This window comes from Leptonotus elevatus, chromosome 9 (assembly GCF_054856555.1).
Source record: "Leptonotus elevatus isolate MCC_2025b chromosome 9, RoL_Lele_1.0, whole genome shotgun sequence".
NCBI classification, from domain to species: domain Eukaryota; kingdom Metazoa; phylum Chordata; class Actinopteri; order Syngnathiformes; family Syngnathidae; genus Leptonotus; species Leptonotus elevatus.
In genome coordinates, this window is record NC_141247.1 from 21,827,102 (window position 1) to 21,844,059 (window position 16,958).

Here is a 16,958-nt window from a genome sequence, read left to right on the forward strand (position 1 = left end):
TTTGTGTTTATTAGTTTGCGTTTATTTATTATTACATTGAGGTTAAAACAAAGTGAAAAAAAAAAACTGTGGATATTCAGTACAAAATTATTTCAAACCGATACCAATACAAGAACTCAAATACTTCAGTAGTCACAGATACCGATAACAGCTGATACCTGCTATTTGCAAGGAAGAGGGACCAGACTGGTCCATAATTAGTGAAAATCAGCATATAATTTACACAAACTGAAATGCATTTAGGGGTGCAGGGGTTATGCATTATATGTTTTAATCGTCCTATTAATCTGTAATTTTTATGTGCCAAAAATCGGTATCTGCATCGGGCTCAAAAAATTCTACTTCTAATTTTTAGTTACTGTTCATACTGCCACTAGAGGTCAGCATATATAAGGCTGGTGCATATACCTTAACTTAAGGCTGGTATCGGCACAGATAACAATAAGTATCGGTATGGACTAATGGCAAGAAATGCAGCAGAAGTGTAAAAAGTAATTGAAGTAGTTCCCCAAAAAGTTGAGTTTCAAACAAAATAAGAGACTGTTTCGGAAATGTGCGGACAATTTGCAAGAAATACAGCAGAATAGACTGAACACATAAATTGTGCTACATAAATACGCTGTTGGAATTTACTGTACAATAGAGTTTCAAACGAAATATAGTCTTGAGGAGAAATGCGAAGAATCTGCAAGAAATGGGAGAAAATTATGCGAATACGAATACGGTAAGGAACACAATCATGGATGAAGGTAATATTATGAAGCAACTGCACGTTTGAATTTAATGTGAAGGTGGTCTTTAATACTAAATAAAAAGGACTGTTATGGAGAAATGTGGAAACGAGGCAGAGGAGGCAGTTTTGGAACATAAATATGGACACCATTTTGGAGCAACCGTTGGAATTTATTGTGAAGGCTCACTTTTAATTAAAACTAAATGACAATAGACGAATTTGGAGAAACAGCTGGCAGACAGATATGCTCTGTGTAGGTGCTGCTGTTTTGGTTATCAACAGAGCAGCAGTTAACCCGTGAAACAATTGTGTTTATAAATTCTGGTATTTACAGATGGGGTTTTAAAGGGAGGCATATTATAGGAGAAATACAGTGTCTGGCGTTGGTCGGAATGCCCTGTGGCAGCGCTATTAGGGAGCTAAATGGCCAGCCGAAATGTGACTGAAATTGGAGGGAAAGATGCCTTGAATCAACCAGCCTGTGCGATGCGCACCCGACACAATGACGCCCCTGTTGCGGCCAGCTTCTGCTCGTCAGAACCACTTAAGCTCAGGCCAATTACACGGCGGCGATGCCAGGAATAATAGCTTTTACCCTGAAAATGTATTAGCTGCGGTAACTATGCTTAAATAAAGCCTCAAGCTTAATATACTGTATGGGTAGTTTTCGGGTAAAAGCCATAATTTGGAGGAGTAACAGCAGTTCGTGCTGGCTGATTTGAATTTATCGATCGCTTCAAGTTACCTTTGTAAAGACGATTTTGTTGTGTCGTAAATTGCAAATCCCATTGAGGGGGGGAAAAAAACATAAATTTTGTTTTAGAAATTGAATACAATCGGAAACCCAATTAAATTTTAAGCCCCATTACCCAGTCCTAGTTATAGTATTGTTGTTGCAGTTGCGTGTAGTGTACATATTGTACCAAGATATCAAAGTTGCCATACGAAGTGCAGCTAATTGACCGCAATGGCCCCACCATCCCCTTGCGATCCTTTTGTGCAACATCCTGAGGATGTTACCTCAAACCCCTCGTCCGTCTTCGGCCCAGGCATTCTTGTTTTCCCGAGCCGGGACGGGAAGGACCCCCGAGCGGGATGTGTGCAACTCTGTAAACAGGAAACCTCGCTGAGGAACGGCAGAAGTCCCGACACGAGGAAGCGTCAAGGAATTTAGCACCTTGTTAAAAACGAAGAAACTGCAATTCCCGCAGAAACCGAATCAGCTCGGGGGATTGCTGTTGCGCTGCAAAAAAATGGTTTTAAACATGCAAATGCCCCCCTGCGGCAATACGATTTATATAAAATGACAAACTGAATCACAAGCCCCTTTCACACTGACAATCAAAGATGGCTTTTCCTATTCCGTGTGTAATGTGCCGACATAAAACGTAGGGATTACATTTGGCCTGCCTGTTTACCGGCTTTCAAATTCGATGATTCAATTTGATTTTGCATTTAAGTGTATTCCAAACCATTCTTTTCCTGACAACTGTTTATTAACCAAGTTGATTCACCTTTGTCGATGCCAATGGAACAAACCCTCAAGCATAACATAATTGTCACGCGTGTTTTACATTTAATAATAGTGAAAGTAAAGATAATGAGCCACACCTCACACAGGCAGATGGTTGATCACAAGTTAGCAATTACATTTACAGGCCTTTTTTTTTTAGTAGTTTGATACTTTGCTCCCCCCAACGCCCCCCACTCTCTTTGATTATTTACAACAAATACTTCACTGTGTAGAAGTGAACTACCCAAATGTCAGCTACTTTTTGTGAATGGACGAGCGTGAATTCAATCATGTAAATGTGCCAACAAATGGAATGTGGCCGGCCCGCCGTAGTGAAAGCAGCTTGTTGCCTAGCAACCTCCAGGAGTCGCATTGTAATGATAGAATTAATTATTACTGGAGAGAGCACGGCCGAGGCGGCATAGATTTAAAAGACGGTGGAATAGCATGAATATTTCACACAGGCTTAGACAAACGAACGACGAGGGCAAATCAGGACATCTGATGTATCCACATATCGCACTATAAGTGCAAGCAATACAAAGTTCCTGGCTCAAAATGAGGCAGAGGTAGTATAATCCTGACTATGATGGGTGACTACCGATACCAGGTATTTTAAGGTGTCGGTACTCGCGGCGGTGACCTATATACCATTATCGGCCGCCCTCCTGCAGCCATTTTACAATCAGGGACTAGAAATGAGAAATTATATGAATGCAAAGTTGCCACTAATTGTTGCCATTTTAACTACAATCATTAAAAATTCATCACTCGTACATACTAAATTGTAAATATAGTTCAGCATTGTTGTAAAACACTATCATGTTTATTTTATATACTGTTTTTATGACTTAAGCGATGGCTGGAGCGCGTCACAACCAGGAAATGGGCGTGTGCAACGGTTGCTCCATGATCCGTTTCTTTTTCGGTACATTAAAGTTTTAAAAAAAAGAAAGCTGTTTCTTCTTCGGTTGTTGCTTCAGGTCTTTCCGGTGAGCTGCTGTTGATATAGCACCTCCATAATGGCGCAACAATGCAACTGCAGTTAAAAGTCGTTGCTGCCTCCTAACACAGGAAAAACCCTGTAAACCACGGGAGCTAACTGCAACTCCATAAAATTCTATCTAATGTGTAGTGTTTTTTAGTGTTGTTCCGATACCGTTTTTTCGGGCCCCGGTACCGATTCCGATACCCAGCTTTGCAGTATCGGCCGATGCCGATATCATACCGATATCGAAGTTAGTTTTTTTTTTCTCAACATGTCCTGCCTTAGAGCATTCAAGGGCCAATAGGATATCTTAGCTCGGCATGCAGTGAACATGTCACACATCAGTGAATGTTGTGCAAGAGCAAGACACAAGATGCTGCATCCAAAATTCTATAATAGTGTCAGAATTAATGGTATCAACAAGTTACTTGCTAGTATTCACCAATACCGATACCACTGTTTTAATGCATTATCGGGGCCTCTGCCGATACCAGTATCGGTATCGGAACAACACTAGTGTTAATATATATATTCACGATAGGCTACTTGCAAAATAGTCTGTGCTTCCCCCTAAACAAAATCTCCATTCTTTTCTGAAAGTTACCTGTGTAATATAAAACTATTTCTTTGGCACCATCTCACGTCATCTAGCTTGCTAACATCAACCCCCAAACATTTAAATAGCTTTTCTAAGTAATAGCTCGAAAGATTTTGAGCCCCCCCCCCCCACCCCCCACCCCTCCCAAAAAGTAAAACTCACTTTATTCTCATGGTTATGTTTTTGACATGAATACAACATCAGAAGAAACAAAAAGTCCACTAATGTTGGTTAGGGTTGGTACTAGGTCAAATGGAGCTGGCGGGCAGTACACAAAGCTAATTAGCCTCCTTATTGACATTAAGTGCTTAAGTACCAACTCGACGGGTTTAGCTCTCACTGGTCCTGCCGAAATCTTGAATTACACATGCACCTGTTCATCAAGACAACACGCAGCTGTTGTATTAACAGGAAGTAAACGACAGCTAGCGGAATAACTTAGCTGCCGCTAACACAATTTAAAGACACTGGGAAGGGGAGAGTGGTTGTTGGATTATTTCCCAGTGAGGTGAAGCAGCTGGTCGGCGTGGCGATGGCCTGGTACAGGAATCAGGGAGGCATGTGAATGAGCTTAACAGCGGCACCTACTTGGGCTTGCTAGCAGAAAAGCATCCGCCCCAATGGGACGTGGCTAATATCTAACAGCTAAAGCCTTTTACACCATCCCGATAGAGCCGGCATCCGTCCGCCTTTTTGTAAAAAATTGAGGCAGCTGTGGTTCCATTCTGATCATTTGCATGCAGACTTCTACGGTTTAGCACTGATGTAGACGCCGTAAAACCGATGTGTCGCGCCATAAACCCACCACTCAGACCACAGCCTTACTGACCGCAGACTGCTGGACCCCCGACCCCAACGCTGGTTTCTGCACAGACCACATGTGCTGAACACGGCTACAGCTAATAGCGTATAATCAGCATATGCTGGAAGGAATACAAGGGAAAATGCCATTGTAGACATTTCAGGGCATTTAACGCAACCCAGAAAAAATGTATATGAACTGTCTTACTTCATTCAAGAGCTGCTAGAGCCAGTCACAACTGCTTTTGGCATTCAACACGCAGACTGGCTAACCTATGAACAGCCAACAACACGCACTGATGATATATTTTGCCATACAGTGTAAAAGTATTAATTGTTCTGCTTGTCAATGTACTTCGCTAGCATTGATGGATGGGCAGCGATTATTTGTAGTAAATAATTTTCTAACCAATTAACTCATTCACTACCAGCCATTTTCACTGAAGTAACCCCCTTTGCCCCCGGCTGTTTTACTGGATTTTGACTGATTTTGCAAGGCCCACAGAATATTGTGTTCTATTGCTATAAAAACATGTAACCTACCAAAAGAAAGATTAGAGGGGTTTTTTTTCATCAAGAATAAAAAGTTTATTTCTGTCTGTTTGCGTTTTGCAGCAATTAGCATTAGAATATAGCTAAGTTTCATCATTAATCACAAATCAGTTTAAAACAGTGGGGAAAACAGCTTGTTGCTAAATGGCCCTTGGTTGATCTCTTATACTCTGCTGCCACCTGCTGGCCTTTTTTTCTGTAGTAACTACCATTCTTCAAGCATCCCTCTTCAGTTCAGAGGCTGCATCAAAGCCTTCTGTATGCTCTAGCATTACAAAAACGTATAAATATGTTTTTGGGACCATGGTAATATTTAAAACAGAACGTATAAACGATACATATAGAGTAAAAAAAAAAAACTGCCTCGTATTAGCTGTAAGCATGTTGGATGAGGCTTCAGTATTGAACACAAAAGGGTGGGGGGGGGGTGGGCGGTCCCTCGGCCACCCGTCATTAACTAAACTTAGTCGTCGCCGCAGGAGAACAAAGCCGAGCCGTCCGGCCTGATGAGATGCGCTCCGTCTGGCTCAAACAAAAGCCTCACCATCGTCACAAAAGTTACACAGCGATCTATGAAGATCAATTCAAAGCAAAAATAGCCATGAATAAAAGTGGCTTTCAGAATAAGACAGGACACGGATGTGCTTTAATCTCGGGCCGAAATCCCCAGAACCCCCCCTTCCTCATTTGTCCAATTAACTCAACTGGGAGGAGTCCAACGGCTGCAGAATAAAAAGCCTGCAGCACCACAATAGAAGCAAAACTCTGAACTCTGACCGCATTCGTTCAGGACAGGGTTGACCAACCTGAGCCAACATGGTTGCAGATGGGGTGGGAAAAATGATATTGCCATGTTGCATTACGTTCTTTTTTTCCTTTTGACTTAAAGATATGTATTCTTGTAATATTATGATCTTAATCTAATAATTGCAAAGTTTTTTTTTTCTCTCGTACCATGATTTGTTCGCATAACATGACGTCATTCCCGCAAGGTTAGGACTTAATTAATGATGGGTTTACATCTTGTAACGCAGCTGTGTTCAAGCACTATTTACATAACAATTCTTGTAACATTTTGGCTTTTTTTCTTCTCCTATTGTGGGCTTTTTCTCGTAACGTTATAACTTTATTTTCATAACGTGACTTTATTCTTGTAACATGACAAAACGTGAAAATGTTCTCTTAAAATTATGACTATTTTCGTAATGTTATGACTTTAATTCTTGTAATATTTTCCTCGTAATGTGAAACTTTTTTCTTGTATTTTTACGGCTTCCACAGCTTATTTCCATTTTTCCTTATTATATGACTTTATTCCCGTAACAATTATGTTTTTATGTAAACATTGCACCATTTACTGTTGTATTATTGTTTGCCATCCCTTAATCCTCTTTTTTTTTTTTTTTATTAGTTTGAAGTACAATGTTCATTATTGGTTGTGCAAGGTGAATCCCAGCATTTCTTTTTTTTTTAAAAAAAGGGGAAGAAATTACTGTTTGGCAACAGTCATGCGCTTTCGTAGATAAACCCTTTATCCATAAACACAACTGACTTGCAAACCTCACCACACTTCCCTAAACACCGCAGACATTGTAACGTCGTGACCTTGCCACCGCCTGCCTCGCCGCCACCTGCTCTAATGGATAAAAATACCCGACACCATCTTGTCAATAGAGACTCAAGGACAACTGCTAACAGGGGAATGCACAAACAAAGACACTCATACACACATACGGTGGCTGGAGGTGTATGACATTTGGAATAAAGTGCCGTCGCTGCACTCTGCGCGCTGAGCTGACAATTTACTGCGATATATTGTCATTAGAGGATGACCTTCAGACCCTCAACGCCGACCGCCTGGCGGCCCACCAGTCCGTTTACCTTGTTAAGATGGCTCCAGCGGAGGCCGTTAAAAGCTGCTAATTGCATTGATATCGACGAGACATTTCATTCCGTGCCAGAAGACCAGAACATGTATTTAGGGAACGTGCGCCTTTTGCCTTGCAGCGGGACGTATTCATTTAGTCGTCTCCAGTCGCAAAACGGTGCAGTGTTTATATCACGATATTAAGGCATTTTCTTTAAAAAAAAAAATTCTAGTTTTCTTTCATTTTCTTGAAATATCAAGACACTATTTCTAATCTCATATTCAAAATGGTGGAGCACATTTAAAATGTAGATTTTCGTAGGTCATATCAGTTGGATTATTTGGGGGGGGTCTAAAATACTGATTGGCACGCGAACGTTGACTCCAGTTTGAATCAACCAAACTCAACAGCAGCGCGGATAAGACTTTGCATTTGCGTGACCCGACTTGCTGACATGTCTTTTTACGAGTCGCTGAGGTGGTCCCGCGTATGGTTGTGTGGGTCCCCCCCCCCCCCCTTTAAGACGTTATCTGGCCCACTGTCATGTGAGGAATGTGAGCCTCAACACCCAAAATGGCCTCTCTCCTCCGCTGTCCCTCGTAACAGGATCCTACTAAGAAATACCACAGCAACTCTTAACAGGGGAGGCTTTCAAAGCAACCGTGGAGGAGGTCAACACTTCAAAGGAATTTCCCTGCAGTTCATTTGAGAGTTTTTCCTCCACCAAGGACAAGTCACATTTTGTCATTGGCAAAAAAAATTGTTAGAATAGAAATGTGACAAATAACTGCCTCTTTGTAGATTTTTCACTGCTCCGTCTCAGAATTTTGGCCTCTGCGAGTAATTGGAGGAAATTTTGAACCAAATCAGATGAGAACTTTGAGAAAAAAACAAGTTGTACAATTTTTTTTTTTACCATTTACACCATTACCATTTGAGGATGTTTTTGGCCAGATACAACACAAAAACGTTCTCTAGAACGGCCATTTTTTCCCCCCAACAACATACGCACAAAAAGAAAATCTACGGGACCCATAGTCCGATTTTCAAAATTCTTGGTGCGTTGTACTCTGGTTGAAGTGGCCATTCCAACCAGACTCAGCATTTTGACAGTCCTTTGTTTTTAGGATTGAACAACAAAGATCGCTTCCTGTTATTCTTCTTCTTTTAAATTACCGGTGGATCACATCTCTATGGTGTATACCGCCACCTACAGCGGCGGAGGCTCCTCTCAATATTCGCAAAAGAAGAACAGATGGGAACGGGCATAAGTCGCATGTCTGTTTTGTGCATTTTCAGTAAATATGCTTCAAAAAAATCTAAACATTTAGATGGAAACCTGACTATTGATATGTCATGCTAATGTCGTGCTGGACTTCTTTAGGGATGGGCATTTGACTACATTTCCTAAACAAACCACGTGACATTAAAAATCACTTTAATTGGTTATGGTCAATATATGGCATATTTGTAAATTGTTAATATGCCAAATTGAAAGGAAATATAGTAAAAATTCTTACAATACTAAAGCAAATTATGTGTGAAAGTTGACCTTGATTATCAATTCACGCCATCGCCATTTTTGCCTAGCACATTGTCGCCGTAAAAGTTAAGCGGGTCAGGATATGGCGTAAAAAGGCATGAATCCCCCACCTTTATGGTTGACAAGTGAGCAATTGTCACACAAACTAGGCCGTCCTCGCTCGGGGGATTAATTTGTGCTTTTCCCAGCAATTTCTTTTCCCCTCCAAAACGGAACAAATCCTCGGAAGTGGCGCAATCAGAGCATCGCTTAACACCTTTGTGTAGCGGCAGGGTTCAACGCCGTAAGCGACTCAAGACAAAGGTTGCCACTTTCTTGAGACATGTTTTTCTTCGCACTTGATCGGACACATTGTCATGGATAGCTTTTTGTTTTCAAACTCAGCTGCGCGCGACGGTAATTAGCAAATGGCCGACTGAAGCGATTTCACCCGGCAAAACTGTCACACTGCACAATTAACACATTTTCACTCGTCATAAACCCTTAATTGACAAGTTTGTCTCGCTGTGGGGTGTTCTTCCGTTCCCCCTCTCTTCTTTCTGGCTTTCCATTAGAAGTTTCCTCATTTAGCACAATCTTTGGATGTTTCTAGGTGAGATAATTGCCTCTACAAAAGTACAAAGTGCTTTTATGATACCTGCAAAACACCAGAAGCATTTTTTTTGTGTGTGTGAAAGGTAATTTGTGAATCGTGAACCACAAACGCACTCAGCCATTTCTGAAACCTTCTGAAGACACATACTTTGAAAGGCACAGATTCGACACATTGCAACCCCTAAATAGACAAAAATGTTGACACCTTATTTGCATATTTTGTATTGGCATTGTTATTTAATAATATATATAGTTTTTTATCCAACCAAGTCATAAAAAAAAAAAAATTCAATAGCAGCATGTAACCCTATTTTCCAGATAAAAAAGTTGCTCCTAAGCAGAGATCTTTATTCAAAATGATTTCAATCGGAACAACTAAAAAGTCGCCATGTAAACACGAGGCTATTGTAGTGCTGTCACTATCAAACATTTTTAGAATCGATTAATCTATCGATTAATCAACTAATCAAGTTTCATCTTGATTTTGCGTTAAAGTGTACAGTTTCCTCATTTTTCCGCTGGTAGGCTCCAAAAAAATACCTGCAATAAATGAAATCCGCAAAGTAGTTTGCTTTATGTTTTACTTTTATTATACATTTTTAAGGCTCTAAAACTCACCAAACAGTTGATACACTTTTCTCATTGAGGCATTTACAATGTTCAAATCTTCATAATTTTTTATAAAATAAGTACATTACTGAAAAAAAAAGAAAAAAGAAAATCGCATGCAAAATTGCAACAACAAAAAAATCTGCAAAACACAGAGGTTGCGAAAACCGCGTAACCGTTATGGCGAGGGAACACTGCATTACAAAAGTATTTTTTTCCCTGATGACTGTTTAGTAACCAGTGATAGATGTTTATTTCGTACTTCGTTTTTGTATAGTGATTAAAAAAGGGGGGTTGATGTTGTACTATGTTACCGGTTCGGTAAAACCAGAATGTTTGCAAATGTCTTATTTTGATTAAACACAGAAGATATTCATTCCTCAGTTACTTTTGATATGCTGAAATCAGAGGATTTGGACAATTAAAAAAAATAAATTAATGGCTCCAAACAATTACGTGAATATTAAAATAGTTGTCGATTTAATTTGACTACTTGTCGATTATCCGATTACATTTTTACAGCTCTATGGCATTGTTTGATTTCGAGGCTGTACCAATGGCATTTAAATTCAGACTAGACACCCACTAGCTGTAGTAATCAGTCTAAGTATAAGACAAGTATCTAAGTATACATTACAAATTGTAACCCTCAGGTCCAATGGCTCCATTCTTGTTGAAAGCCTTTGTTGGATTCTTGTCTCTGCTGACTGAAAGATGCATGGGCAGCTGCTTGCTATCTGTCCTCAGCCTTAAGCCTGAATGAATACATGGATTGACCATCGGGGCCGCAGTCAATGGGAAATCTTGTGTAATCTATGCCGGCAGACCCTCGTGGTGGTCCCAGATAACACCAGCAGTTTTTCACCTTTATAGTAGAGGGCAGGTCGGCTCTTCGTTTAACACACACAATAGAGGAAATGAGCCTTCTCGGTATCGATTGCCAAAGATAGCAAAGTATCTTTTACACTGCTTACTCGATGTTTGATGTTATTTTCCCCCGTCACCTTTCTCCCCTCATTAGTACCTACCAAAATGTGTAGATGCTCACTGAGCTGAGGTTTCACATATTCTTCCCTGCCTTTGAATACTTTGCCACTCAATGCTGCATTCTTACATAATGTCTGGAAAGCGGGAGTGCACAATACTGGTGTGGACCTTCCCAACACTGAGGCCGATGCATTCCATTGTTTGCGCCCCTGAAGAGGAAATGCTGCAATGCAACACACTCACAATGGTAACTGATGACGCGTAGCGTTGCATTGGTGGAAGTTGTCAAGGACATCAGACAAAAGTAGCGTCTTGGTGGCATTTCGGGGGTGGGGGGTGGGGGGGGAGGGGCTTTATTTCTGTCAGTCTACATAACTTCAGTGCTTATGTAATGCAGTCCACATGTTTACATGGCATTGTTTCATGAAGCATGAAAATTTGAAGTGGTAAAGCCACAGATTTGTTTAAATAATTGTTGCTGACTTGTGACTTAATGTTTATGCTACACTTTTTTTTAATGACATTTTCGGAGTGAATGCTTAAAAAAGTGCAAGTCAAATTGTTTATTAAGTGAACACTGAACAGTGAAGTGGGTAAACTGTCTTTAACGCATTTGCTCCCAAAAACATATAAACATGTTCTATTTTAAATGTTTTAAGTGTCCCAAAGACGTATTTATGCGTTTTTGTTTTTTATGCTAGAGCATATGGAAGGCTTTGATGCAGCCTCTGAACTGCAAAAAACGGGTGAAGCAATGGTAGTAATTACAAAAAATTGGCAACAGAGCATGAGAGATCAACCAGGGCCATGTTGCAACAAGCTCTTTTTTCCAGTGTTTTCAACAGGTTTGTGAATAATGATGAAACTTAGCTATATTCTAATGCTAATTGCTGCAAAACGGAAACACATACAAATATGCTTTTTTATCCTGATGAAGGAAGAGACTCTAATCTTTCTTTTGGTAGGTTCCATGTTTTTATAGCAATTAGAACACAATATTCTGTGGGCTTTGCAAAATCAGTCAAATTCCAGTAAAACAGCCGGGAGGGAGCGAAGGGGGTTGCTTCCGTGAAAATGGCTGGGTGTTGAATGAGTTATTAATTTTACTAGCCTAAAAGACCAGAACATTTATGTATAATAAATCTGATGTTCATTGTGCTAAAGAGTAATTTATTGCTTGTCTGCGAAAGAGGACAAAAATCATATTAAAGTGATTATGAGGAAAAACAATCGCAATTAAATAATTTTCAAAATCGTCAATTGTTGTTGGCACCAATGCACAGTTGAGAATTGAGATAGTTTCCCAACCACTAATCGCCGTCACAGAAGAAGGGATCAATTCTATTTCAATTCATTTCAATGAAAGGCCAGCATAAACAAAAATATAGATGCTTATATATAGATGATTATGCCTGATCCATGTCAGGGTTGAGGTCTGATCCGCATCGGAATCCTGGAATGTTCTTTTCCTCTCGTGGGGACCACCTGTATTCCTGGAAGGATTAGTTTGGGAAAGGAAGCAAAGGGGGAAGGGCGATTAGATGGTGTGTTTTGGATTTTTAGGTCACTGATGACATTCTTGCCCCCAACACTCTTAGCTGAACAACTTTTTGTGGACAAATTGATTAAAAAAACATTGGAGCATCTTGAGTGAAGATGTCGCATGCTACATTAGCTTCTGTTGGCTTCCGCCGAAGCCGGTATTGATCAACTTTTTGCGGACAAACAATGTGGATTTTAATTTTTCTGTTTTGACAAGAAACATGTTCATATTTATGTTTGTCTTAGTTGTAGTTTGAAGGACGTTTTCCTACACATGCTCACATCCTGGCTGCACTCATGCGTTCTCACCACAGCAAATATTTACAAGCTTCATTTGCGGGGAGCGTGTCGCTCTGACAGCTAAGGAAAAGAAAAAAGGGCAATGTTGGCAGTGGAAAAGCTGGTCTCCTTTACATTCTTTCCATACAACCAATCTGAAAGCTATTGGAGAGCTAAGCCATAATTGATGGTTTGGCATATTTCTGCTCCCTTTGCTTGCTTGAATGCCGGTGGAGGCCATTCATTGTCATGTAACTGGCCGAGGCTGCCATCTAGTGGACTCCATTTTCGATCACAATCACATTGCAGCGCCGGGATTAGGGATGAGTAAATTTGCATCAATATGCTTTAATGCAGGAGTTGTCAGCTTTTTGGAGTCCGGGGGTTTACAGTTTTAATGTTATGAGGATAAAGTTGGGCAAGAAATAAGAGAAAAATAGCTTATTTGCCCACAAAGGTTATCTTGCCTATCCTAAAAGTCATAATCTTGGCAAGAGAAAGGAGTGATGGATATAAGGGCATAAAGTTGTATGTTTGCAAGTATAAAATTGTATTTTTCAATGATGAAGTCAGAATATTTATGATATTAAAATTATTCAAGTACAGATAACTTTTATTGACCCCTAAGAGGGAAAGCCAGATAATCATTTTTTTTTCTAAACCTTACTTTAAATGTAATATTATGACTTTTACTTATAATTTTACACTGATTTAAGGAAGGAAAAAACAGGGCTTAATTACACCCCCCCCCCCCCTCCTTCCACCAAATGAAGGACTTTATTCCTCTATATTAAGCATCTTAATTTCTGGAACGAGAGAAAAAAGTCATATTTCTATGATTCAGTTTTTAATTGTGGCCCAAAACTAATGTGGGGAACACTATTGGCTTGATATTTTACTGGTGCGCCATCATTCATATACACTTAAACGATATGATTATGAAACGGTCAATTATTGCACATTGTTGTTGCGACTCATTGACCTTCGGTCAATTTGATCCACCCATTAATGGACAAATTTAAATGTTATTGTGCCATTTTGTAGTCTTGCAGCATCCAGAAATTTGCAGAAATAGCATTGCATTTACTCAAAACAAATTCCATATGCTAGAAATGTCACAAAATTAGTGAACTTCCATGATTAGCATGAAATCTATCCAAACAAATCAACATTTATAGAGAAAATGTAAGTTGACAATGTAGATTCTCATCACCACGTCTCATTCATTGTAGTCATGCTCAAGGGTGAAGTTGCTCTGTGTGCCAGCAGATGGCAGCAGCTGACTGAACCTGGCGCCCGATGAGCTGCACTGTGGACATAAGGTTCAGTTTAGTAGTGGGAATGTTGGGGAGTGTGTGATGTAAGCGAGCCCTCCGGAATGAAGGAATTTCTCACACTGTTGACTTCATTGCAGCCAAACCCGAAAGGCGGGGCTTTACCTTTTGCTTCCTTCTGAAGAATTATTACAACATGAATTGCTTTCAGCAGGGAAGGATAAAATAGCATCACTTGGGCAGGACATGGTCTCTGTATTAACGCTTTTACTTAGAGATTCTGCTAAATTAACCACATTTATTCGCCTTTCCTTTTTTTAATTTTTTTTTTTTTTTTTTTACAGAATCCAGCAGTAAAATTTATGTATCAAATACACTATGGTATGCATATGAAATCAGTTTTACCTGAACGGTTTAATCAATAGGACTATCCGTAGAACGCTTGATTCTAAAAGTATTCGATGGCTGCATCCCTCGTTGATTGCGCAGCCCAGTAACCACAACCATTTCCACACACGCGGTCAGTGCCCCAGTGTGTATCAACACACAGTGGACCTTTCACCTCACATTTGAATCCGATCCCAACAGCACTCACTGGTTCTTTTTATGAAGACATTGAATGGGGAGTTTATATGTGCACCCCCCCATCCAGTATAATATAGTGGTCCCCAATGCCTTACAGTTGCTTCATTTGTAAATGTTTCTGAGTCAAAGGTTTGTTTGCTTGTAGCACTCTGAATGTGTGTTGGTCTCCACATGGGGTTGCTGGAGAAGTGCTTAGTCATGCTAAGTGTACCGAAAAGAAACCATGCAAAGCATCATCTAAAAATATTCATTTTCAGTTTTAGGCCACATCTTCACACGCTGCAGTTTTAATGTGCATTTTCTGTGTTTTCCTCAGGACCTGGAGATCGTCTACTCCTACCTCCACGGCATGGAGGCCTTGTCCAACCTGCGGGAGCACCAGCTGAGGTGGGCATTGCATTTTGCTACACTCAATTCAAAATCTGCACATTTATTTATTTTTTGATACAAGATCTATGTACCTGTTAAAGGGATACGTGATTCATTCAAAGTCAGTACAGTTTATTCTGATGGGATCAACTAATACTAAACTCATTCAAACCCGAAAACTTATAAATATGTTTTTTAATACTTTGTCCTTCACTCCCAAAAACGTATTTATACGTTTAGTTTTTTTATGCAAGAGCATACAGAAGGTTTTGATGCAGATTCTGACCTGAAGAGGTCGCCTAAAGCAATCGTAGTTATTACAAAAAACGGCCAGCAAGTGGCAGCAGAGTATAAGAGATCAGCCAGGGCCATGTTGCATCAAGCTCGCTTTGCCAGTGTTTTCAACACGTTTGTGAATAGTGATGAAACTTAGCTATATTCTAATGCTAATTTCTTTTAGTAGGTTCCATGTTTTTATAGCAATAGAACACACTATTCTGTGGGCCTCGAAAAATCTGTCAAAATCCAGTAAAACAGCCGGGAGCGAATGGGGGTTGCTTCAGTGAAAATGGCTGGGAGTGAATGACTTAATAATGCCATTACAGGGTTTGATATTATTTATGCAAAACTGCATGACAATAAAAATGTAGTCTCTTACACACGGGCTTTCCCATTGTTTTCTTAAATAACTATAATATATATAGATAAATATCCGTGTGGGAAATAAACGTGACTGCCGGCATCCAGTGCGTTTCCAGCATGCCTCGTGTGTATGCATACATGTGGATTATCCCGTTGAGGGAACAATGTAAAAAGTACATGACCTGTGAGCTGGAACATTCCACGCGGTGACTGACCCCTTCCCAGCACTCATTTTCCAGTCAGACATCACACTAACCCAAAGGATTATGTTAAAGATCTTGTATTTGTGTGTTGTTGTTTTTTCCCACACACAAGCTTGTGAGAATTGCTTGAATGCTAACTTCCTAACAGAAGTTATGCTAACATACAAGAAATGATCATCTGAGAATGGAAATTTTGTTTTAAATCGGTTGAGAAATGTGGAAGGATTATGTAAAAACAGTTCTGTCCTGAAAAATATGAAATATAAAAAAAAAAAGGGAGTTGGTTGATGTAAAAACTTCTTCCATACTGTTTGAGCCAGAAAAATTTGCTCAGTTATTGAGAAAATCTGGAAGAAAAAAAAGAAACAAAACAATGGAGCGTATGTTGATCTTCAGCCGTAATTTGTGGCGAACAGGACTTTTTCCAATTTTACTTTAGTTTTGCGTTAACTCCTCTACTGAATACCTTTTATACCAACTACCATAAAATTAATATTTACCTGTTTAAACATTCACAAAATTGTCCGGCACGTTTGCAGTACGAAAGAAAATTTGTGGTTCGTGGCTCTTTGACTGTTTTCAGAGTGACTTCCAACAGTTTTTTTTATTTTTATAATTATTATTTTGTGCACAATGCTGCTCAAATAATGAATTTAATGATGCAGTAGAGCCCACGTCGGCCCAAAATTAGGTGGAAGTGGCCACATCTCCGTAATTATGCCGGAAAATCCTTGAGTAAATGATTTTGAAATCATCTTTTGAACCTGCAGGATCATGTGCGAGACGGTGCGCTATGAAAGACACGAAGCCAACGAAGTGCTCTACTAGTAAGTACAAATTTGACTACGATACTGTGATGTTGTTTGAATAATGTGACACTTTTATGGAGCTGTATAAGTGTAAACTTAAAAATGGTTACACGCATCCTCTGTCTGGTTTATTAACAATGATGACCTTAAAGTAGGTTTTTGCTGTTGCTTTTGCGTTGAAAATGTTTGGCGCGTTGCAACACCTTTGGATTAAAAAGTGAAAGGAAAGTGCATGTTGTTTATTCTCCAGGCCAAATCAACAAAGAAAGATGGCGGCTTACTTCCTATTTGGATCTTTTTAGATCACGACTGCATGTATGATTTCAAGTCAGCATAGTTTTGTTTGAATTATTTCCCATTTTATTTTATGTATTATTTTACTTGATTAATATTCTATTTAATCTAAATGAATGCTTTTGTTGTATTTTAATTAATTAATTTTATTTTTATGTATTTGCCTATTGTGGAT

At 39.6% G+C, this 16,958-nt stretch overlaps 1 protein-coding gene and 1 long non-coding RNA gene across 6 annotated transcripts in view; one reads left to right on the forward strand and one right to left on the reverse strand.

The window, feature by feature from the left end:
- Positions 1-16,958, forward strand: part of rapgef2b (Rap guanine nucleotide exchange factor 2b) — an 87,737-nt gene that overhangs the window by 11,675 nt on the left and 59,104 nt on the right. For all 5 annotated transcript variants that reach the window (XM_086084421.1, XM_086084424.1, XM_086084423.1 and 2 more), the window contains exons 2-3: positions 14,783-14,853; positions 16,451-16,507. In XM_086084421.1, coding sequence (XP_085940547.1) covers positions 14,783-14,853; positions 16,451-16,507 — 128 coding nt within the window. The remainder of the gene's footprint in view (positions 1-14,782; positions 14,854-16,450; positions 16,508-16,958) is intronic.
- On the reverse strand, positions 12,240-14,401 carry LOC147168813 (uncharacterized). Its single transcript, XR_015095920.1, has 3 exons — positions 14,287-14,401; positions 13,821-13,916; positions 12,240-12,279 (listed from the first exon to the last, which is right to left on the reverse strand). It is a non-coding gene; the product is annotated as an uncharacterized LOC147168813 (long non-coding RNA).